Genomic DNA, 25,216 nt, shown 5'->3' on the forward strand with positions numbered 1-25,216 from the left:
TTGCTGTGCAAATGAGAGCAACTAGTTTAGGATGGGTTATGTCTTCTCACGATTGCTTTTATTTGTGTCTCTTTTCACAATGGAAGTAAATTTTTTCCGAATCCCAGAGAAGGGGGTTCTGGGGAAAAAGTATATATTAAGGTTGCCAAGCAGTTAATTGACTTGATTGCTTTGAAATGGACCCTGTTGGCTTGAAGATTGAATAAAGAGCAATAAGAAATGAAATCAAAGGGAGATAACACTCCCTTTGTCTAGTTTAAGAAAGTGATGTGGGTTAAATGGACTCAATAATTTAGACAAATTCAAGGGTGTGGAATTTTAAAATATGTATTTTTTGAATATGAAAATTTATGTGATGTATAGTTATTATTTTAACTATACAGCATAAAGTGTTTTTAAATACCAGTAACTTGTCATTCATTGTCTTTTCAGGGAGATCCAGGCGTCAGAGGACCTCCGGGCCCCGCTGGGCCTCGGGGCTTAGGAACCCAAGGGCCCAAGGTGAGTCGTCAGGTCTGCGCTCTGTGTGAGGGTCAGGTACCGTTAATGGCAACCGAGTGAACATTAACTTAAGAGTAAGTGCTCATCTTGGGGTTTGCTCATTTTTTCTTGATTATTGATGAAAAGTCTTCTTTTCGCATATCATGTGAACTTTCAGTAAATAGAACATTTAAGTTCATAAAGCTATTCTCTTCCCCCAAAGAAATTAGTAAGCCAGGCTCTCTTAAGAAAGTGGGTGCAAAGTCCTCAAAATATTTCTAGGCTCGTTGGAGGCTGTGCCATCATTCAGAAGCACATCTTTACTTTGGCCAGAGGTGCTTCAGGTGGCCTTTTAACAGGACGCCAGCCAATGTATCTATTGTGCATATGTGTGTAGGACACTGTCAGAACCTCAGTGCAAGGGTCTAGGTTTACTGTCTCCATGGAAGGTAACAGAAACTTCCTTTGGCTCCCTTTGCTCTCATTTCTATTTCTCTTCCTTTTGCCACCTTCAATTTGGTGATCATTCATCTGTTTATTCTTTTAATCCAGTGTTTCTCAAGGAGAGAGATTTTGTCCTCCCCTCTGCACCACAGGGGGACATTTGGAATCATTGGGGGGCGGGGGGGGGGGGTCACAACCGGAGGAGGATTGTTATTGGCATCTAGTGGGTAGAGGACAGAGATGCTGCTAAATGTGCAGTGCACAAGACAGCCTCTCATAATAAAGAATTATCCAGCTCAAAATGTCAATAGTGCTCATTCATTTGCTCAACAAATGTTATTTATTTATTCAAAAAGTGAGGTAGAGAATGAGCAGGCATGTTTATAGGGAAAACAGGTATCAGTAAGCCACCCAGCAGAAATTCAGATTTCAAATAGATGTATCTATGCCCAAAATGCAAGGAAGTGAATTAGAATTCTATTATCAGAGAGAAAAGTGGAGAGGCTTTATGAATCAAAGTTACTAAGGATCTCAGAATTACTAAGATTCTTTATCCTTTTTTTTTCTTGTCCATCAACTACATTTGGGCAGTGGGCTATTTTTAACCTCATAGTTCACTTTATGTGGGTGGAGATTGCATCCAAGATGTCAGCTATTGTTATTGGGTCTATTTTTTTCTTCAGTGTCATCTTTCTGTTTAAATTTTCTTTTCTTTTTTTTTTTTGCAATGAGCTGGTATTCCTCTTATAATCAGAAAAAATATAGCTTTTTTTTCATACTGGAAAGAAAAAGTCTGACTTATACAGTAACTTACATTAACCTGGCATTTCTACAAAGCTTATTCCATCAAATAATAATTTGGGAACTTCTGGTATAGTTAAACTAATCTCTCTATTGTGGGACTTCTTAGTGTCTTTAATATTTTAATATGTGGTAGAGATCTCCAAGGAGAGGCACATACCATGGTGTAGAACATTTTCCAATCTCAGTTGGCCACAGAAATTTTTCCTTAAGAAATAGGGGGTCCACTTATATTATAAGGAATACACACTGGGAAATCATGCATTTTTTTGCTTCATTTACATATTATCTCAAAAATTCAACACTGATCACATTAATATCCACTGATTCTTTACCTAAACCCTGGTGAATGAGCATTCCATATTGAAATGGAGCAGGAGATGGCAAGGCTACACAGAACAGTGTGTGTGAGTGGTCCTCTCAGCCCTGGTGTCTAGGGGTTGGGGGTAGGGCAGCTAAAGGAGCCCACGCTGACGAAGCTACAGGGCCAGCACTTCTGCTTACACCAAGCAGCTCTGTCTTAAGTCTTCATTTGTATTTGGATTATATGTACGATTTTTGCAAAGGATTCTGTGGCTTAAAAGGGTTAGAAAATCACTGCTATATATAGAACATGATATAGCTTATGGGCAGCATGGATGAAGGTCCTGATCAGACTGAAGTAAGAACAGAGCCAAGAGTAATAATACATTGTTTCTCCCTGAATCTTCTTACACTTGTCTGATTTCTCTCCAACAGGGTGATATTGGGCAGAAAGGTTTGCCTGGCCCTCCCGGCCCCCCGGGCTATGGATTACAAGGAATTAAAGTAAGTGAACCTGATTGCACTGGAGTCCCATCTCAGTCTACTAAGGTGATGGAGAAAAGACACTGTGGACAATATAAAATATGACTGTTATGAAATGAAGTTAATATAAGCTTAGACATTAAAATTGGATATAGTAGTTAAAGACACCATCCAGCCATGTAAAAATGGCGTTTAAGTGCATTGTTTCATGAGTGCGAACCGTAACATAAAGTGCTTGGTGAAAAATTTAACTGCTGCGGTGACTGGTTGTGCTGCTGCTGTGGCATCCCTGGTCCTAGGAAACCCTGAACACATGACGGGTCCACTCCCTTCCGCACCGCAGCAGCCTCTGGTCATTCCTGTGCAGTCCCCGCTGTGGCCTGCTGGCCCTGTGCTGCAGGGGCGCTCCAGCTCCCAAAGGTCTCAGAGCTTTTTCTCAACCGCAAATGTCTATTGATTGTATGGATTGATGGAGGGCTGTGGCTCTTTGGTCTCAAAAGGGCCTTGGTATTTTAGATTCACAGCAGAGGTCAGGGGGTTATATGATGCCACAATCTTGGTCCCATGTGAGCCTGCAGAACTGACCTTTTCCCTAGATATGGACTCTAGATATGCCAGTACTTCCCCAGGTTAAGTCATAAGGGACAAGAGATGGGGCTGGGTCTTGAGAGAAGTCCTTAATATGCCCATTAGTCCTTGAGGGGCCAGGCCTTTACAGGGGCCAGGAGGAATCTACTGAGAGGGTGGGCCATTCTGGTTAAAAAGCCAAGTATGGGGACAGACAGAAATCTTCATTTCTACTCAGGAATCATTCCAGTTTCCCTCTCCCCCATCTACATATTAAGAACAATATGCTATATATGCCAGGTCCCTTGAAACATATGCTGTGCAGATGTTTCTTTCCTGCAGCGACTGTGTCAAGCAGCAAGAATGGACCGGCTTCCGGCACCCGCGGTGGCCTGCTGGCCCTGCGCTGCAGGGGCGCTCCAGCTCCCAAAGGCCTCAGAGCTTTTTCTCAACCGCAAATGTCTATTGATTGTATGGATTGATGGAGGGCTGTGGCTCTTTGGTCTTAAAAGGGCCTTGGTGTTTTAGATTCACAGCAGAGGTCAGGGGGTTATATGATGCCACGATCTTGGTCCCATGTGAGCCTGCAGAACTGACCTTTTCCCTAGATATGGACTCTAGATATGCCAGTAGTTCCCCAGGTTAAGTCATAAGGGACAAGGGATGGGGCTGGGTCTTGAGAGAAGTCCTTAATATGCCCATTAGTCCTTGAGGGGCCAGGCCTTTATAGGGGCCAGGAGGAATCTACTGAGAGGGTGGGCCATTCTGGTTAAAAAGCCAAGTATGGGGACAGACAGAAATCTTTATTTCTACTCAGGAATCATTCCAGTTTCCCTCTCCCCCATCTTTCAGTTAGTTCCAGTGTTCTTTCTGCCCCAGTTTCCACATCTGAGTAATGGGGATAATGACAGTACTATGGTATTTCCTAAAGTTGATGTGAAGCATAAATGAGACAGTATGTATAATGCACTTAACACAGGCTTGGCACATGGTTGCATATGTAGTAAATGTTGTAGTTACTCACATTGTTACTTTTTCCTGCTTCTCTTCCCTTTCCGCTAGTACTTGTATTTCCCAGGATGAAAGTCCAGAATTCTGACATTCACGTGATTTAATGCTCTAAAACACAAAATATCAGTTGCATGAATTAGTGCAGGCATGGCTTCAGTATCCAAAAAAACCCAACATGTACAATGGCTCCAACACAATAGAGCTTTCTGTTCACATAATAGGCCATGTAGGTGTTCCTGGTTAGTGGTCAATTTTCTTCCACATAAAATTTCAGAGAACCTCATCTTCTATATATGGTTTCTCCATCTGCTGGGCCTACTTACCACTTACTCCCAGCAAGCAGAAAGAGAGAGCGTGCAAGAGGCACACTTGTTTCTTAAACATCTTGGCTAAGAGGTGACAGACATCACCTCTGACCACATTTTAGTGATGGGAACTAGTCTCACGGAAAGGGGGTATCACTCTGTGCCCAGAAAGAAGGGAACCAGAGGTTTGGTGAAGAGCTGGCGTTTACTGCCACAAATAATTTAACCTGTTTAGAGGTAAGATGAAAAAGTTATCTGTTGTTCTGAAGTATGTTGGTGGTTCCAGAAGAGAATAGGAAACAAGAGGGGTCTCCATGACAACTTCCAAGGTGCCTCGTCACTCTCCCGATAGTAGGGGGCACAGTGACTTGGACTTTAAGAACTGGGGTCAGCTCTATCAGGTCTTTAATCCTATCTTGAAAAGAAAACCTTAGAGCAGTGGTTCCCAAACTTATTTGGCCTACCGAGAAGAGAATAGGAAACAAGAGGGGTCTCCATGACAACTTCCAAGGTGCTTCATCACTCTCCTGATAGTGGGGACACAGTGACTTGGACTTTAAGAACTGGGGTTGGCCCTATCAGGTCTTTAATCCTATCTTGAAAAGAAAACGTTAGAGCCTTGGTATCTTCTTATTCATTTCAACCAGCATCAGGAGCGCCAGTGGGTGATTTAGAAATTGTTTTGAGTAGACGGGCTGAGTACCAGTTAAGTAGCTGGACAAGGCTTGTGGTTGAGTGGGACCAGGACATTTTCCTTTTTGACTATCAAGTCAGGGTCAGAGGATGAGGGACCCTGAAGCCTGGTAGAGAGCTGTGGTTCCAAGGCTGGGGGAGGTGGGCATGGCAGCAGAGGAGGAAGGCAGAGCTGGCGTGAGGAGCCCTGCATAGACTCAAGATAAGGAGGACCCAGCAAGGAGGCTCCTGTGGGGAATAAGGGAGGGTGGGAATCTAAGGGGATTACTTGGGATGCCAGTGTTTGAGACCAGCAGGGGTGTGGTGGTGGGTTTTTAATGAACTTAAAGTTTTATTTTTCAATTACAGTTTACATTCAATATTATTTTGTATTAATTTCAGGTGTTCAGCATGCTGACATTTTAAATTGTTCTGACTTTTTCTCTCCCCTTCCTTCATGTCTTCCTCTCACCCTCGTGCCTACTTCCCACTTACTCATATCTAATAAACATATAACATAAATGTTACATGTTTATTCCTTTTCACTCTTGTAACAGACATTGTCCATATAAAACCAAGTTGAGTGAAGGACTTAGATAAATTCCTCTTAGATTCTGCGACCATCTTGATGGTATTTCCCATGAATTTCACTGTTGAAAATTTATGAAAGGTATTTTATCTTTTCCCACCCATCAATGCTTAGTTAGACATTTCTAGTATACATTTTCTTTCTTCTCCTTTCAGCAAGGGAAGAGATACCTTTACTACTCAGAGCTTTGAGCTCAGGGAAAGAAGTAGGGCCATAATACATTCTCGAAGTTTCATGCATTATCTTCTTCGAGCCTCACCAGCCTGTGGGGTAGGCTCTAGGAAACAGGGCACAGAGCTGTTACATAAGTATCCAGGGTCACTCACAGCTACCTCTCCAGGCAGCCTCCCTGAAGAAATCACATGTTGGGTAGTAAATGTCAGAGAGAAGGAGATGATCAGCTTGACACTTTCAAAAGGAAATGCCACTCAAAATTTTTATTTGCACGTTGGAATTAAAAGTTGGCCCTTCAAGATAAGAGACATATGCAGTGAGGTCTCTTTTCCTGATAATCTAGATTGTTTAAGAGAAAGAAGTATGGAAGAGCACTTCTTTTCCCTTGAGTGCAGTTCTGTCAGAAGGCAGGGTTGGACTTAGCGACCTTTTGAAATCACTTGGGAGGCACAAGACCAGGAATTACAGCCGGATCTGGGCTGGCATGTGGAGCTGGCCTGGGTGAGGCTGAAATCACCCCTTCAATGGCTTATCAGGTCCTTTCTGGTTTGGCTCCTTTGTACTGCAAACCTCTGTGACGAGTCAGTGAGTAGCCAGCCAGCACATCTGTTTTTATTGCTTTTCCAAATACTGTAAGAACTTTACAATTATTGGCTTTTTATTAGTAGTGCCTTTGCTTATCTAGCTCCAGGTGGGAAATGAGGTAAATTACCTGTTCAAGGTCACTCAGAATATCCCTAACGAAGCAAAAGTTATGCAGTTTTCTGGGTATGTTGTGGCTCAAACGGTCAGGCTATGATAAAGATAGCCCAGTATACTTTTTCTTTTATTTTATGAAAAATTCTTAAATCATAAATTTTTCAGAAATGCTTCGCACATTATCAGAGCCCAACCATAGGCCCAAAGTGTGTGCATTCTGCCCTATAGGGAAAAGCCAAACAGTGAGAAGAGCCCAAGTACTGAAATGGAGAGAAACAGGCAGAAAAATTACCTGCCTCTGAGACAGAGAGAGGGAATTAGGAGGAAAAAGAAAGAATAGGAAATGGGTTATGATGACTTTTTTAAAAATGTTGTCATTTATTTTAGAGACAGAGAGAGATAGAAACTTTTGATTTGCTGCCTCCTGCAAGCCCCCTACTGGGGATCTAGCTCACAACCCAGGCATGTGCCCTGACTGGGAATCAAACTGGTGACCTCTTGGTTCATGGGTCGATGTTCAACCACTGAGCCACACCAGCCAGGCATGATGACTTTTTAAAGACACTGTAGTCAGTAATGCTTTTGTTCTTACACTCTTCTATTACCTGAAATTAATGTACTTATTGCCTTTGGTTAAATTTTACCGGTGTTCTACTTCCATCCTTTTATTTCTTAAAAGATTATTTTTCTAAGTATAGAATTCTAGGTACACAGTTTTCCCTTTCAGTACATGGAAGATTTTCCTGTCATTTAGTCTCCATTACTTTTCTTGAGAAGTTGCTATTCCTTTGGTGATAATTTGCCCTTTTCTCTGGTTTTTAATGCTTTCCCTTTTTTAAAATTTTATTTTATTGTTGACAGTATCACAGATGTCTCCCATTTTCTCCCTGTCTGTGTCCATGGGTTATACATATATGCATAAATGTTCTTTGGTTAATCTCTTCCTGCCCCCCCTCGCCCCCCGCCGACCCCCCACTCCTCGCATTGAGATCTGTTATTCTGTTCCATGAATCCATACCTCTGGACCTATTTTGTTCATCAGTTTATTTTGTTCTTCAGATTCCACTTCTAAGTGAGATCATGTGATATTTGTCTTTCTCTAACTGGCTTATTTTGCTTTGCATAATCGTCTCCAGGTCCATCCAGGATGCATTTAGATGTAGATTTCATTTTATTTATCTTTTTAAGATAAATAAAATGTATTTTTGTTAATTGTTTTTGGGAAATTCTCTGCCTTATCTTTACAATAAGTAACTGGAAGCAATCTGCCCTAGTTTCCCCATGTCACACCCTCTCTGTCTTTCTGGAACTGCAATTAGTTAAACGTTTTTATTGTTGCATATCTGTCCTTTCATATTTTCACTGTTGTCTTTCTGAGTCACAGTACATCTAAGATTTTTCCAGTACACTTTTCAGTTTGCTAAATCTTTTTTCAGCTGTGTCAAATTTATTGTTTAGTCAGTCCATTTAATTTCTAGCTTCAATTATATTTTTCATTTCTAGATGTTCTTTTTTAGCTTTTAGAATCCACATAGTCATTCTATATATAGTTTTCTTTCAGAAAAATAAATTCAGATAATTTCCCTTCCTTGTTTAAAAAGCTAAAGTTTTCCTGTAATATTAAAAAAATTAAAACAAAGAAAGAAAAAAGAGAGAAAAAGCACTAAAGGCTGTATCTCATCTGGACATTGCCCACCTCTTTGACTTTTTCTTGCATCTCTCTTTTTTCCCCCAGTGGTTTTAAAATTAAATTTATTGGGGTGATATTGGCTATATCACGCAATACAATCATGGCACCATGGTTTTCTTTCTGTCATTCCTGCTGTAGGGCCTTTGCACTATTGTTTCTCCTATTTGAGCATTTCACATAGCTGGCTCTTTCTCTTCATAACTCTTAGCTCAGATGTTATGTCTTTAGAGAGAGAACACCCCTAACCACACCATTCCAACCCTATCCCATTCTCAATCATTCCATTATACTGTCCTGTTTTATTGCTTTCATAGCACTATCACCATATGAAAATACTAGAGGCCTGGTGCATGAATTTGTGCATGGGTGGGGTCACTCGGCCTGGCTGGCAATCAGGGCCAATCAGGGCCATCTTGCCCAGTCCCGATCGGGTCGGCCGGCTGTGGGAGGTTGGCTGTGGGAGTGCACTGACCACCAGTGGGCAGCTCCTGCATTGAGCATCTGTCCTCTGGTGGTCAGCGAGCGTCATAGCGACCTGTCAACTTAGGCTTTTATATATAGAGATTTGTTTCTTTGTTTACTTGTTTATTATCTGCCTTCTCCATGTGGAAAAAAATAGTTCTTTGAGAGCAATGGTTTTGTGACTTTTATCCATCTCTAATTTCCTAGCATCTAGCAGAGTGTCTGACATATAGTGGGCACTTAACAAATATTTGTTTAATAAATAAACAACGTAAGGACTAATTGAATGAATGTATGGAGGTTGGTGAATGATGGTAAAGTTCCACCTGTAACCATATTGTTGACCCACAAAATGATTCATTTAATTCAATAAACAAGTATTAAATTTCATCATTAAGAGAACTCTAAATTTGTGAAATAACTTTTTCCCTAAATTCTAGTGTTTAGTAGCAATGTACCTTATTCTTACAGGTTGGTATACTTGGCTGACCTAAGAGGTCTTAGAAGTGTTAGATCTGGTTTTCTTGACAGTATATCTTTGTGATTAACGATTACTACATTACAGCAGGATCACAATGAATGCTATAAAAGTAAACATACTTATATGATATAAATAAACCAGAGGATATTATATCTGATGTTTCTTTTATATGCTCAGTGGATTCTGCCCAGTGATAATCAGAGTATATATACAAAAATTATTGATTGAGCTGATCTAGGTTTTACTTTTAAAGACTCATATTAATATATTAAAATAGTCTCTGAGATATAAAGGACAGCATAGGGAATATAGAAAAATATATTGTAATAATTATGTTTGTTGCTAGGTAGGTACTAGAGTAGACTTATCAGCGGGATCACTTCATAAGCTTTATAAATATCTAACCAGGAGGCTGTACAGCTGAAACTAATATAATATTGAATGTCAACTGTAATTGAAAAATAAGAAAATTAAAATTAAAAAAGAACTAAGGGGAAGGAAACATAACCCATCATTGCCTGTCACCAGATCAGCCCCTCATTATGTAATATCATTACATGTTCCATGGTCCTCGTAAGTTAATAATTAAATTAGAAATAAATGAGAGACCCAGTGCTACCCAGTTGTTAGATTTTTACAACTTTGTGGTTTTAACCAGGAAGTTTAAGCCTTGGAAATGGACGGATTTTCTTGTGAGTTCATATTTGTAGAGACAACATTTAAAGAGTAGTACCAACACATTATCAATTCCTGTTCATTGGGGTAAAGAGAATGAGCTTTTATAAGCCTTTTTTCTTCTTCTGGCATATGCAATTATAACTTTAAACAGTAGCTCTTAAATTTCAAAGTGGAAAACAGATTTCTAATCCATTAGAATATTAGTCTTCTGAAAGTTCTCCAACAGGCTTCTGTTGGTTTTTAAATGAAATATGATGAGTCAATAGCTCCCATTGTGATTATTATACCAGTTTTAGAAAGAAATAAATCTTCCATGGAACTCAATCTGTCCTTCCTTCTTTAATTACTTTACTGTGGTGATTTCCTGCAGTAAACACATTTGCTGTGTTTTCTTGCTGTGTGTATACGTAAAAGACAGTGCACACAGACTCTGCCAAGATTGTGATGAATAATGCTAATATGTCTTTCAATATAGAATCTGTTTTTGTTCTGCCTGTACAGAAAATAAGTTTATATTGAAGTTTTAAAATCAGAATTTCTTTCTGCTCAAAATTAAGGATACTGACCCCAATATTCAGTCTTAGCTAGTTATATAAATTTTTAGTTTGGCAATTCATTCATTATGTATTTAATGAGCATATGTAAATATGCCAGGCTCTGTTCTAGGTGCTTGGGATGTATCATGAGCAAAAGAAACAAAGATTTCTGTCTTTATGGAAGTTGCATTCAATTGGCAATAAATATAATAGGTTACATTATATGTTTGAAGATGAAAACTGCTATGGCTGAAACAGGAGAGCAGGGTAAGGGTGTGATGAAATTTTAAGAGGGAAGGCCTCATGAGATAATAACATATGAGCGGAGACTTGGAGGAGCGGAGGGAATGATCCTTGTGGATTTCTGAGGGAAGAACAGTTCAGGCAGAGAGAGAAGCTCATACAAAGGCAATTTGATAGCAGGAGGATGCCTGGCACGTTCACCTAAGAGCAAAGAGCCGTGTGTGCTGCAGATGAGGTCAGGGAAGTAACGGCAGTGAGGTTGGAGGAGGGCCAGTTCAGGCATAGCTGTATAGGCACTTGTAAGGACTTTGGCTTTTACTCAGATTAAAGTGGGGAGCTATTTTCTGGGTTGTATCCCACAGTGTGATATGGTCTGATTTACTTTTTAAAAGAATAACTGTGACTGCTGGGCTGAGGACCAGGATTGAACGAAGAGGCTATTCAGGAACCCAGGCAATTACAAGTGGCATTTGAAAATCCAAGTTTTATAATCTAGTTCACATAAATTTAACTCCCTAGGAAAGGGTTTATATCTAGTGACCTGTGTCTAAAAACAGAAACATATAACAGAAAACACTCTGACAAAATTGGTGCCAGATACATAAATCTGATTGCAGGTCTACCCAGTGAATTTCAAGCTATTGAACCACACTGAATTATATTCTATATCTGGACTGTAGTACACAAATAAAAAACCCTAACCCTAGATTCAGTTTTCATTATGCATTTGGAGAAAACAAAGGTGGAATTTTCCTCTCTCTCTTTGCCTTTCTCCTTTTCCTCTCTCCTCAATCTATGATAATTATATGTTGAGACATTATAGGTGAAATTATGTGGTTTACGACATACACATATGACAGAAGTACCACTTGTTATTACCTGACTTGCCTGCCAAAGTCCAGTAAAAGAAGTGTCTGCCTGCTATTGGACATTAGAAAACTTTCTGGTATCTACTTCTCAATAAGCTAAACCCTCATCGATAGTAAAGATGTGGATGTAAATATATTTCAGAAAATCTACTTGATAATTTAAAAAAACTTTATATATTTTTATATCAAGAAAATACATCTGAAGTGTCTTTAAATGCACCCAAAGAGATCAGCTTCAAAAATTAGCAAGGCCCCATTTGATCTGGACACCTTCTCAACCCCTTAGCTCTCAACAATCCAGTCATTCTGAAAGTCTTTCAGTTTCCTGTGAAAGCCGAGTTTCCTGATGCTTTAGCCTATGCTGTTCCCTCTTCTCGGATAAGTCCTTCTCACCCCCCACTTCCACCGGTTCCCTCTTACTCATATGTCAGGGCTCATATTACGTAGGTTTCCTCCAGAAGCCTTCCCTGGTCTCCTTAAACCTGTGTTTCCTTTGTGCTTTCATGGCACACTGAATAATAACTCCTTTCATAGACCTTTGCACATGATATGGTAAGTGTTTGCTTTCTTATCTAAACACCAAACTCTGTGAGATATATGAGATTAGCAGATGTCTTGTGTTTATTTTTTGTTTCCTGTGAACCTAACACATGTCTTGCATGTGTCTGGTATCCAATAAAAATGAATGAGTCCTGTCTATAGGACTCATTCACTTAGTATTTACTATCTTTCAGAGCATTCATTCAACAAATATTAGTCAGCAACTACCATGTGTTGGGCACAGTGCTAAGTGCTGGGGATAGAAGTGACTATAATGGCTAAAGCACCTATACACGGAGATTAGATTCTGTGGAGTTTCCATTTACATTCCTTTAGATCCAGTTAGTAAAAAAATAAAATCAAACATACATTGGAGGAGAAGAAAATAGGGATCTGTGGGTTGAGTCTTTTGGTTCTTTACTTTGTAAAGGATAAGATGGCTTTGTGTAATATTTCGACCAGATATTTTTTTTACTCTGAGTGAAAGCTACAAGTCTACATAGTCTGATTATCTAAACATCTTTATAAAGCAATTTGCTTTCCATCTGAGACATCTGCTACATACATTCTCTCACATGTGACCTGAGTAGTGTAATGTCTTTGTGTTGAAAGTATTGGATAAAGTGGTATATGTCATGGAATTTGGAACCAGTAAGATTGAATCCATGTATCACAAATCAATATTATCCCATTGCTTCTGAGCCATAGAATATCCTATATAATAAAAAGGCTAATGTTCAAATTGTCCCCTCTGGAGTTCCACCGGGAGACTGGCAGTTCAATTGCTTGCTATGTGAGCTGACCACCCGGGGGCAGCGCGGAACATGGCAGGCGACCAGCAGTGGTGCGCTGGTGGCAAGGGAAGGAGGAGGCAGGGAGGCCGGGAACCTAATCAGCCCTGATTGCTGGCCAGGCCTAGAGACCCTACCTGTGCTCGAATTTCATGCACCAGGCCTCTAGTATATTTATAATTTACCACTTCTCATTGTATAAGATAATGTCATTGAAACCAGTCCTGGCAAGAGAAAACAAACTGTCCTCAAGTTTAACCCTGGTTACTTTGCTGATGAAATCATGAACTGGAACTAAATAAAATCAGCCAATGTAAAAAAGTTTCCCAGAGTAACCAACTGTGTTGATGGTAGATTCTAAAGTATGGATTAAAGGAACAAGAGACTCTGGGCAACGCTTCTCCCACTGGGAGAATCCTTTTACCACCTGCTTTCACTTTCTTTGTCAAAAATACTCCCTTATTGGCTATATTCTTTGTCCTTTAAAAAATTATCTTTATTGTTAAAAATATTACAGATGTCCCCTTTTTTCCCCACTGACCCCCTTCACCCTACCACAGCTCCTCCCTTCCACCCCCCGCCACCCCACAAGGCCTTCATTGCACTATTCTACATTCCATGCTACATGTTAAAAAGTGGGATAGAAGCTCAGGCAGTGGGTAGCAGAAAATTTGGTGGTACTTAATTAGGGATTTGGCATACTTGAAGAATGCAGTGAGTCATCAGGTGAAAGGGCTTTGTACAAAGAAGTAACCTGACATAAATCATATTTTAAAAGGATGGTTCTGGCAGTATCTAGCAAGTAGACTGTGGGGCACAAAGGCAAATAAAAAGTTGACATAGCCCTGGCTGGTTTGGCTCAGTGGATAGAGTGTCAGTCTGCAGACTGAAGGGTTCCAGGTTCAATTCTAGCCAAAGGCACATACCTGGGTTGTGGGCTCAATCCCTCAGTGGAGTGCGTGTAGGAGGCAGCCAATCAATGATTCTCATCATTGATGTTTCTCTCTCTCTCCTTCTCCCTTCCTCTCTGAAATGAATAAAAATATGTTTTTTTTTGTTGTTTTTTTTAATATATTTTATTGATTTTTTACAGAGAGGAAAGGAGAGAGATAGAGAGTTAGAAACATCGATGAGAGAGAAACATCGATCAGCTGCCTCCTGCACACCTCCCACTGGGGATGTGCCCGCAACCAATGCACATGCCCTTCACCGAAGTCGAACCTGGGACCCCTCAGTCCGCAGGCCGACGCTCTATCCACTGAGCCAAACCGGTTTCGGCTAAAAATATGTTTTTAAAAAAAGTTGACATAGAAAGATATTGCCAAAGTGCAGGTGAGAGATGGTGATGGTTTAGACCAGGATGATAATGGTGGAAATGGTAAGGGGTGGTTGGATTCTGGATTGGATGTCAGGTGTTTGATGGAGTTAAGATACTAGGATTTTGGGGCTAACCAACTAGAAGGATGGAGTTGCCATTTTCGGAGATAGGAGAGTCTAAAGGAAAATGGGGGATGGGTTAGGTGTGCAAGAAATCAGTACATAATCTGAAATTTAGATTTGGACAGTGTAAAGCTAAACCTTCAGTGAAGCTATCAAGCAGGAATTTGGGAACAGAAACCTAGAGAACAGGAGATACAAATTTAACAATATATAGATAGTATTTAAAGTTTTATTGTGGATGAGAACATGTGGGGAGTGAATGTAGACAGAGAAGAAAAGTGATCCAAAGAATGGGCCCTGGGCCCTCTCCATTTGGAGGATTTTATGATGAAGAGGCCATAGCAAAGGAGCCTGGGAAATAGTAGCCAGTGGGGTGGAAAACCAAGAGGAAGTGGTTCCTAGAAGCAAGGGAAGAAAGTGTTTGAAGGAGGAGGGCATGGTCTATTACTTTCAATGCTGCTGATTAGAGGAGAGCTGAAAAGTGATCATTAGACTTGACATCATGAAAGTCATTGGTGACCTTGACAAGAGCTATGTACACACACACACACACACACACACACACACACACACACACACAAATATACATTCGTGCATACGCACACACATTCACACCGACAGAATAAAACCTATGAAAAAGTCTTAACAATTGATGAGTCTGGGTGAAAGAACTATGGGAAATATTTATATTATTGCTATTCTGTGAGTTTAAAAACTTTTTTCAATAAAGGTTTTTAAAAAGAGTTGATAGTGAGAAAGGAAGTGAAGACAGAACATGCAGGCAGCACTTTTGAAAAGGAGAACATGGAAATGGAAAAATGGAATGATAGGTGAGATTAAGGGAGTTTTTATTTAAGATGGAAGACATTACGGCATGATGTAGGCCAATGGGAAAGATTTAGTAAACAAAAAAAATATTCAGATGCCAAAGAAAAAGGAGTTGCTAGAAGCATGCCCTTGATCTTTTGAATGAGAAGGGGCTTCTACTAACACCTCTCCCATCCAACACAAGAGTCTGTTCTACAACATTCTCATGGGCACCTGGCCACCCAGTCTCTCCGTGGACACTCCAGGGAGTGGAAGCTTTTTTTCTTTCATGTATGTTTTTTAATAACCTTGTAACAAATTCAAGAAGCTCTGTGACTTTTTAAAATGAAAATAATGCATACTTGTATTACATCTAAATACCTCATAATCATGCAAAGTTGTGAAAGTCTCCTCTCTCCTTCAGCCCTACCCTTTAGAGGTTGTCCCTATTTGAAGTGTGGTGTGTAGCTTTCATATTTTTGATAGATGTGTAAACATGCACATATATAGCATGACAGCCTTCAAAATCATTCCATGCAGAATTTCCCCAACTTCCCACCCCACTCCACCTCCAGTTAATAGAGCATGAATAGCCCTCCAAATCAATACATAAAAAATGTACTATGTTTTTAACAGCCATGTAGTAATCCATAATGTGGATGTATCATAATTTATATACTTCCCTTCCTTAAATAATGCTGCAGAGAACATTCTTGTATTTCCTACACTTGTAGTAGTGTTTCCATCTCATGGTGTTTTAAAAGGCTTACTCTATAGCTATAATTGGTAGACTTTCCTTCTTTATATAGAACTGAAATCTGCCTACCTGTGAATTTTTCTGCTGCTACTAATCCTTTGATGTGGTTTTCTACTTTACTTTGAGCATGAGTCTAGGCTTATAAAAATTTGTAAATACTATTTCATTATACATATATTTGTCTCTTTAACTATTAAATTTTAACTCATGTTTTCTTGCTTGAAGCAAGTATGATGCGATTAAAACCTGAGTTAACTGTTAATAACTGAATTTTCTTGAAAGATATGTTTTTATAGGAGACTGTAACTTTGTGGATCTTTTTACATTTTTTCAATCTGTTTTTTTTTTTTTGCCTCAGAAATGCCAACTATATCTGTGTTATATAGTATTTCAAGGCCAACTCCTAATGTCGTTAAGCAGTTTATGAAGACAGTCTAAAAGGGTGTTGCAGGAAAAATCAAGAGGAAAGTTTCCGTATGAGTGCTCTGCCCCTCTGAATGAGCATTTGAGTTGTCAGGAACAGTTCCTATAGTGTTAAGTTGGAAGCCATGAGAAAGGAAAACAGGGCATATAAGTGCCTGAGGTTGAAGACTGCCTATAGAAACTATTAATGATAAGACTTTACTACACTTTTATTTTCCCCAGCTTTTTAAAATTAATTAAATTTCTTTATTTTATTAAAAATATACTTGAATATATGTATCATTTCCTTTTTTTAACAAATGTATTATTTTCAACTATTGTTTTTATTTTTTATTGTGGTAAAAACACTTAACATGAGATCTACCCACTTAAACTTTTAAGTGTACAGCACAGTATTGTCCACTGGAGGCATTAGGTTGTTCAGAAGATCTCTAGAACTTACTCGTCTTGCATAACTAATACATTATACCCGCTGAACAACTTCTCATTTCCCCCTCCAACCTCATTCTACTCTGCTTCTATGAGTTTGACTACTTTAGTTATCTCACCTGAGTGCAGTCATGTAGTATTTGTTGTCCTGTGACTGGCTGATCTCACTTGGCACTACTATGTTCACTCAGCACTATTCACAACAGCCAAGATGTGGAAACAACCTTGTTGCCCATTGAGGGATGAGTGGATTAAGAAAATGTGGTAAACACACACAATAGAATATTATCCAGCTCCCCAAAAGAAGGATATTCTGCTGTATGGGAGAGCATGGACCAACCTAGAAGACATTGTGCTAAGGGAAATAAGCCTGTCATACTTGTATTTAAGGAAGTCCTAGAACTTTATAAATATTACTTCTTTAATACTCATAGCATATCCAGAAAGAGACCCAGAGAAGAGCTAATGCTGTGAATTCTGGAGAAAGGCATTCTCTGAGAGGGCAATTACTTGTGAGTCCTTTTTGTGCTTTTAATTCCTGATAGAGTATAACCAGTTTATAGAATGCTACAGTCCCTTCGTAGCGATAATCCTTTTTGACAGGTGATAAAACTTACAAGAACAACACAGAGGTATATATCTTGTAATTCACATCTCAAATACAAGAATTGAAAAAGCAATATATTTTCATTATGGCTTTTAGATGTGTCAACCATGTCCCCTGAATTTCTACATGGGAAGGGCAGCAGTTGAAGTATCCTGATGGCTGGGGGCCTGATCTGGGAGAGTGTGGGCACAGCAGGCGCTCTGCTTACAGTGGGTGGGAGGTCACCAGAATGGTTGAAGGAGATCCTAGGATGAAAGGTGAGGGCAATCCACCCCGTGGCCTGTTCTTTGGTTGCACTTCACAAGTTAACAGGCCTCACCAAATCTACTAACAGGAAGTAACTTAGGCCTAAGGGAAGACCTGGCTGAATGTCACAATGGAATATTCTTTTTGATATAATTGAACATGTAGCATGTAGCCTAACCCAGTTTGCCTTTCCCCAGCCTTCATACCTCAATGTGTGACAGTTGAGACACATGCATTGTGACAGCTGGAGCTGCTGCCTTCTGCTTATGGATATGGCTGTCTGTTGTACTCTCCTGTCCATCGTAACAGAAAAGACTCCCACCATACATTCCTTTAAGGTGTTTCTCAAGTCTGTGAACACCCATGCCTGGGTAATTCTAATTGGAATCTTCCATTTGGCTACAAGTCCAAGGACGCATGACATATATTTTGGCATATTTGGAATTTATAGGATTTTTTTTCCATATAAAATAACATTTACAGATTCCAGATACATGACATATATTTTGGCATATTTGGAATTTATAGGGTGTGTTTTTTTCCATATAAAATAACATTTACAGATTCCAGATATGGAGGCCTGTGAGAGCCATTATTCAGTCAATTCAGTCAGACAGAGGAGGCTTTGCCTTTCACTGTCTTTGGGGCCCATTCTTGTGTGTTGATGACCTGATGTATGGGAAGGGAAAGAGTAATTGAGAAGCATACAACATTTCATGGAATCCTTTCATTCGGTGAATTTGTACACAGGGATTGAATATTGCGCTAGGAGTCCCTGAAGCAGGAGGCCCTTCTCCTGACACTGTGGTAGCAGCTTTGGCCAGGCAGGTTGGCACCTCCCACTGTCCTCGCACCCCTGTGGCAATGCAGCCAGCAGCACACTTCTTCAATGAGTCACAGCCGTTTCCTAACTGGTGGTAAAGCCTCTACCTGCTTTGTGCAGCGGTCTCTGAGGCCAGTGCCACGGGAGCTGTTAATAAAGTGGACCTGGGTTCAGCTCCAGATGCTAGGACAGAGGACCTGATTATAAATACCTCTTTCAGTGGACCCACATCATGAAATCTCGGCTGGCACTTTCCCATGTGTCTCTATCCTGTTACCTCTTTTCAACATCGATTCCCAAAAGCTTATCATGAAATTTGTCTTGTGTGAACCAGAGAAGCACCTCTGTACCTGTGGAGGTTTGTGAGGCTAAATAAGACAGTGTTTAGGGTATATTGTCTCTAGTGAACTTCTACTGAAATAATAGCCAGCCTCCACATCTACTCTCTCTAGCTCCATATGATATGCAGGGCCCTGAAATAGGAACCTCAGGAGGTAGAAAGAGAAATAAGACAAAGTGCCTCTACTTGGGGAGTTTAAGATAAATAGGACAGGAAGAACATGAGCATCCACACCTACAGGAGAGGTGGGGTTGATACAGGGGCATTACTCTTGGTGGGGCAAAGCAATTCAGGGAAGGCCCCTTGGATGGGTTTGGTGGCTGGGACTTGGCAAAATTCCAAGCCTGGAAGACTGAGATATGAGTGAAAGAGGGAAAGCCAGGAAGAGAAGTAGATGTGGCTGCATAGAATTTCTGTATCTGATAGATTTGGTTCTGAAATGGCTAACAAGTGGAAAGGTCTAGAAAGCAGGCATAAGTTAGGCCTGGAGCTTAGGGACTGGGATAAGACTGCGATGTACAGACAGCCAGCAAAGGGAACATTCTCCTGTCTCTAGCAGAGGCAGCTGCCATAAAGCCAACCTTGTCACTTTCTATTTATCATTTGTTATGCAAGCATATTCAAATGTCATGCAAGATATTCATGAAATTTGGCGGGTTTTACAGAAGGCTATTTAGGCCGAAGGGAAGGACAAGATTTATATAACTAAATCCAACTGGTAAAGTCCCTAGAAGCCATGCTAGTCTTTGCACTGTGATCTATCAATGGATCTCATTCTAACATGTATACTACTAAGGATCATTTTATTATCAGACAACAGGACTAAATTCTGTGAGTTGGACAGCAAATCATAACAGTGAGCATGTGTCCACAAAGCAATCAAATAGTCCACGAGGTGGCTCTGCTGCTAAGATTATTTGCAAATATTTGTGTGCTACTTGCTCAATTGGTTTACTATATGAAGTAGATATAAACAGAAAAATGAAAGCAGGGACTAAACGTTTAAGAAAAACGATAGGGGAAAATATGCCCAAATCGAGCACTTTTGGCTATGACTGTTGTGAGCTAAGCTTGGTCAATTTGGACATTTACAATTTTCCAGATTATTTTTTCATGCCATCAGTAGCCTCTGAAGATTAAAAGTCAGTAGGAGTTACCTCCTAGAAAACCTGGCTATTAGGTGGCATGTTTTATTTAAAGCAAGTGTCAGGCAGAATTCTACCCTATATTCAGCTACTTATTAACATGCATACCAAAAAAACATGTAGTGAAAGTTTGGTCCAAGTTCCAAATCTTCATCTTTTTAAGCACTCTGATAAGCACTTTCCATAAAATGATCACTCTGAGGCAAATATAACAATATTCTCATACTGGGACCAGCTAACCTGTCAGGTCAGGCGAAGGGATTCTTCACGATGGGGTGAGAACAGGAGGCACCTGTTCTGAATGAGTTGTCGAATTAGGCTGCTCTACCAAAACTATCTGTCTGGTGGGCCCACCCCATTCACACAAGAGGTGAGGTACTGTACATTTCTAGCCACCACGTGTCTTGAATCCCTCTTATTTCCCCAAGGATAAATTGTTTTTAACGTCCCTCTGGAGCAAATGGAGATAGTAATAGTTGAAGCACATGTCTTTTAAGTGTGGACCATTGATTATGGTACTTCAAATGTTAAATCAGCACTCTTAGAGTGTAAATTAAATTAACTTGCACACACACACATATTAATGATACTGTCTAAACTGAAACATATTAAGGTAAATTACAGAAAATATAACAATTTTCTTACTCTGTTCATGAATAGATTAAAAAGAACACACTGTCAGGGGCTAGATAATGTCCCCAGAGATGGCCATGTCCAAATCACTCAATTAGCTGATTGACTGGGCAAGCATTAGACTGGCCTAGTCCCCATTAGCAGAATGTTAACCTATCAAAATGGAATATTAGTTTAGAATAATTCAATTCCACAAAGGAAAGGATTTTAGGAAACTGGGAGCTCTTGATTGATTTTCAGGTCAGAGATGAGGAAACCGACTGGCTTCCACTCTAGGGCAAGGTAGAAGTGAGAAATAAAATCAGCAGAGCCTTTGGGGGAACTGTCAGTTTTGCATTTGGAAGAGAATTACTGTTCAAAGCATGGCTGTGAAATCAGCTACAATTCAAGGTGACTGGAAAGAATTGCTAAAGCCTCAGCTTTATCATTTATATACTCTTTTCCAGGGTCTTGTAGAAATTGAATAAGAACATGTCTAGCTCTGTTATTACCTGGCTCAGTCCTTCACACGTCGGCACACAATACGTGGCAGTTGCTAGTTACAAGAGGAGATTATTATGATCATAACTTCAGGGAGGAGATAAAGTCCAAAATGCTAGACCATCCAGTTGTTCTAAGGGTCTCTGGGTCACCGTCATCTATGTGTACAATGATGTGTACTCCATAGGCCACTTGGAAAATACCATTTTCCTTTTAACGTGAACAAGCTGTGCCCACGAAACATAAGAAAATAATCCTTTTCAATACAGAATGGTTCCTGGATTCCAGGCCAAATACTGTGACTGTTCAAGGCAGGTCACTGAGATTTGCTGACTACCATTTACCCACTGAATCAACATCTTAGTACAACACTGGCTTCTTTCTTCAAGCTGGCAGCTGGCTGACTGGATAACCGTTGACTTCCTACTTTCAAGCTTTGTAATTCCCCTGGCTTCTAATTAGCAATACACTAATCACCATCAGAAACAAAGAAAGGCAAACAAGAGGAGAAGCTGAAGAAGGAATGGTAAATTGATTTATTCTAGGATGTCTTGGGAGACACTACTAAATGATAGGATGGGTTTAAACGTTTAATATGTTTGCACAATTGCATCCTGCAAAGAAAATTCAGTGAAAAAGTAAAATGCTTCCTCATCTCATAGCTTCTACTGCAAGAGCTCACCACCTAGAATGTTCCAGCTGACCTATGACTGAAGGTTAGCCAGAAGTTTCCTTTGTTTTCAGTAAGTAACCAGGCCTCTGCAGTTTCTCAGACAAGACTATAAATCTTGATAGAGAAGAAACCCAGGCTTCTGGCTGAGCTAGAAATACTGGAGATACCTTTTCTAATTTTGACTTTAGCCCTTTTTCTTTAAAAAAGAAAAGTGGTAAGGTAGAAAGCAGCTCAACAGTAAAAGGAAAAGGGTGTAAAGATATATAAAAAAATAGAATGGTGAAGTATTTTTACTGAAGTGAGCCCGAGTTTGGGCCAAAATCTCATTTAGGTATCATAATTGGGTTTTATTTCTTAACCATCCACATTTTAGGCTGAGCCAATAAGCAAGTGCTGAAATCCTAGAAGACATCTTTAAGTTGCAGATATGATATCCCTTTAACCCTAAATACTTTAGTACTTTTCATACAATAAGCATGTTCTTTTATGTAACACAGTAAAATTAAAACCATCAGAAAATTATTACAGTCATGTGTTGCTTAATGATGGCTATGTGTTCTAAGAAATATATCATTGGGTGATTATATCACTGTGGGAGTACCACAGAGTGCACTTACAGAAACCTAGAAGGTATAGCCTACTATACACCTAGGCTACATGGCATAGCCTATTGCTCCTAGGCTACAAACCTGTACAGCACATTACTCTACTGTATACTGTAGGTAATTATAACACAATGGTAAGTATTTATGTATCAAAACATCTACCTATAAAAAAAGTCCCGTATAAATATGGTATAAAGGCACCTGTATAGGGCACTTAACATGAGTGTAGCTTGCTGGACTGGAAGCTGCTCTGGGTAAGTCAGTGAGTGGTAAGTGAATGTGAAGGTCTAGGACAGTGATGGCGAACCTATGACACATCAGTTTAATGTCATATAGTTTAGACCAGTGATGGCGAGCCTATGACACGCGTGTCAGAGGTGACACGCGAACTCATTTTTTTTGGTTGATTTTTCTTTGTTAAATGGCATTTAAATATATAAAATAAATATCAAAAATATAAATCTTTGTTTTACTATGGTTGCAAATATCAAAAAATTTCTATATGTGACACGGCACCAGAGTTAAGTTAGGGTTTTTCAAAATGCTGACACACCAAGCTCAAAAGGTTCGCCATCACTGGTCTAGGACATTACTGTCCACAACTGTAGGCTTTATAAGCTCTGCCCCACAAGCCCTCTTCCTGCTTCCTTCCAAGAGGGTCAGAAATAGAACAGCAAAGCTGTCAATGCTACTCCATGAACAGGGAGTATGGGCTGGGATGATTGGAAATAGTGAGGAGAAACTGGGTGTATTTGGTGTAGATCACCCTAACAGTGACTGTCAGCAAGGAGTGAACGGTGGCCTGAGGATCAGTAGGAATAAGAAATCAAGACGGAGACATGAAGGATCAAAGGGGCTTGTCATGGCCATGTGGTCTGGTTATTGATGTTGGAGCAGTGGTCAGATTAAGGAACTTTGTGGTAATCATAATAAAGAGGGTACTTAACACGGAGAGGGGGTAGAACTCAGGACTCAATATTTGAGATGGGAAATTTGTTTTTGGTTCCATTGACCCCATCTGGGACAAAGAGCTCTCTCTGGCATGGAATGAATGGAAGAAATAATACTTATGAATGCTTTATATCCTTACAACCCAAAAATATTTCCAAAATACAGGGACGGGCTCTACATGACCACAGAAAGCTTTTACCACAGTGTCAGTGGCACTTAATTCTCATTAAGGTAGCTCTTGTGGATCTGTGTTCTTGTACAGGATCAACAAGATTTTACATGGTCTCATCACACTAGACCTGGAGGGCTGTAGCACCCTCTGAATATATAGCGCTAGGAGGACAGGCTCCTCACACTGAAATGGGTCAGTAGCTGACTGCTTGGGATGTAATCTGTGCACCCAAAACTAAGGTGTAGTGAGTGAGAGGGAATCTATTCCCAAACCCCACAGATATTGCTCCCAAGAGAGAAAAAAGTCCTCCTGAACAACACATCCTTCCGTTTCTTACAGGAAATTCAGCTCCATTAGAATCTTATGGGACCACCACCGAATGTGCGGTCCGTCGTTGACTGAAACATCGCTTAGTGGTGCATGGACTGTGTTGATCTATCGCTAGTTAATCTATAGACCTTATTCAGTTTGCCAATTGTTCTGTTAATTCTTTTTAATTGAAAAAAATCCATTTTTTAGCAAAGGATTAAATACAGAAAATGCGCCCTTTTAAGTACATACAGTTCCATGAGTTCCAGCAAATGTTTAGGGGACCTCTAATGGTCTGGGCTGAGGATGGTTTCCCGACCCTCCCCAAGGAATAAGACATCTCTAAAGGACTTGGCCCAGGATGCATATCTGCAGGTTTTATTCTATTTTCTTCTCCCAGCTGCCACGGGTTGTCATCTGTGCCCTGAAAATGACAGTGTTCGCTGTGCTTACCCCAGCAGCTTAAGATTTTTGTCCCATAAGAGAGCTTTGTGCTTTTCCCTGGAGGGCAGCTGCTGCCCTCTGCTCCATCTGCACCACTGGGAGCTTCAGGACCTGCCCTGCCTCAGTCTTTCTCTTGAGCATTGGCGAGGTCCCCAGAGAAAAGCCTGCGAGGGGATATGAATTTCCCTTGTGCCTGAAGCTCCTAGGGGTTCTCCCCTCTTACACTAGCTACATTCAGCCTTTAGCAATTTGTTAAAAATGTTAGTTGCATTCGTCTTAGCAGGGTGTGTGACAGCTGGTGTTTCTGGCAGGAAATGAGTGGCAGTGTCCTACCTCTCCCTGGAGGAGCCTGTGTCCTTAGACTTAGAGTTAGTTGGTTGCCTTGCAAACACAGCTCTATGACAGATTCGTGGAAAGTTGTGATTTCATAGATTCGTTAGCATTTTCTGTTATTTTAAGAATGAAAGTGGCCTATTTCCGGTTTTCTACCTCCTAACTAGAAGACAGACATCTATTTTATATTTTTTGATCATCTGTGAATTTTACCTTACTGAGAAAACATTTGGAAAGAAAAACTATTATTTCCTGACATATCAGTAATGAAAAAAAATCTATTAAAATAGTCAGGTAGTTGGGCATTCTCCTTGGAAAGTTCTCTCCCAGAGAACAGGCGATCATATGAAAAATTAAAAAGATCGTGTCTTTAAACAGGAAAGATCCAAGAGTAAGAAGCTGGCTGACATTTAGATGTAATTATACCTTCAGATAGACAGGTTCTTTCCTGCAGTTGCTTCTGACTCATGCAGAAATCATTGTATGTCATTTTCCTGACCCTTGTAAGGAAAAAAAATCTGATTGGATAGCATTCACCTCTGCAGAGCTGAGGCATGGACTTACTTGCTAAAGGCTTTTAGCTAGAGAGTCTGCTCTGAAAATTATATAAAGCCTGAAAGTATTTTGAAGGTGAACTGGTGATTAAACAGTGGAGAAAGGCCTCTATTATAGGAAAACCCAGCTGCCTGGAATAGTTGCAGTGTTCACAATCCTATATAATAAAAGGGTAATATGCAAATTGACCCTAACTATGGAATGACCAGGAATGACTGGTCACTAT

General features: G+C 40.1%; 1 protein-coding gene across 1 annotated transcript in view; it reads left to right on the forward strand.

Moving 5' to 3' along the window:
* The window catches only part of COL28A1 (collagen, type XXVIII, alpha 1), a 141,181-nt gene that overhangs the window by 90,773 nt on the left and 25,192 nt on the right, over positions 1-25,216 (forward strand). The window contains exons 25-26 of the mRNA XM_005876149.2: positions 433-501; positions 2,464-2,532. Coding sequence (XP_005876211.1) covers positions 433-501; positions 2,464-2,532 — 138 coding nt within the window. The remainder of the gene's footprint in view (positions 1-432; positions 502-2,463; positions 2,533-25,216) is intronic.

Source organism: Myotis brandtii, unplaced genomic scaffold (assembly GCF_000412655.1).
Source record: "Myotis brandtii unplaced genomic scaffold, ASM41265v1 scaffold48, whole genome shotgun sequence".
Taxonomy (NCBI): Eukaryota; Metazoa; Chordata; class Mammalia; order Chiroptera; family Vespertilionidae; genus Myotis; species Myotis brandtii.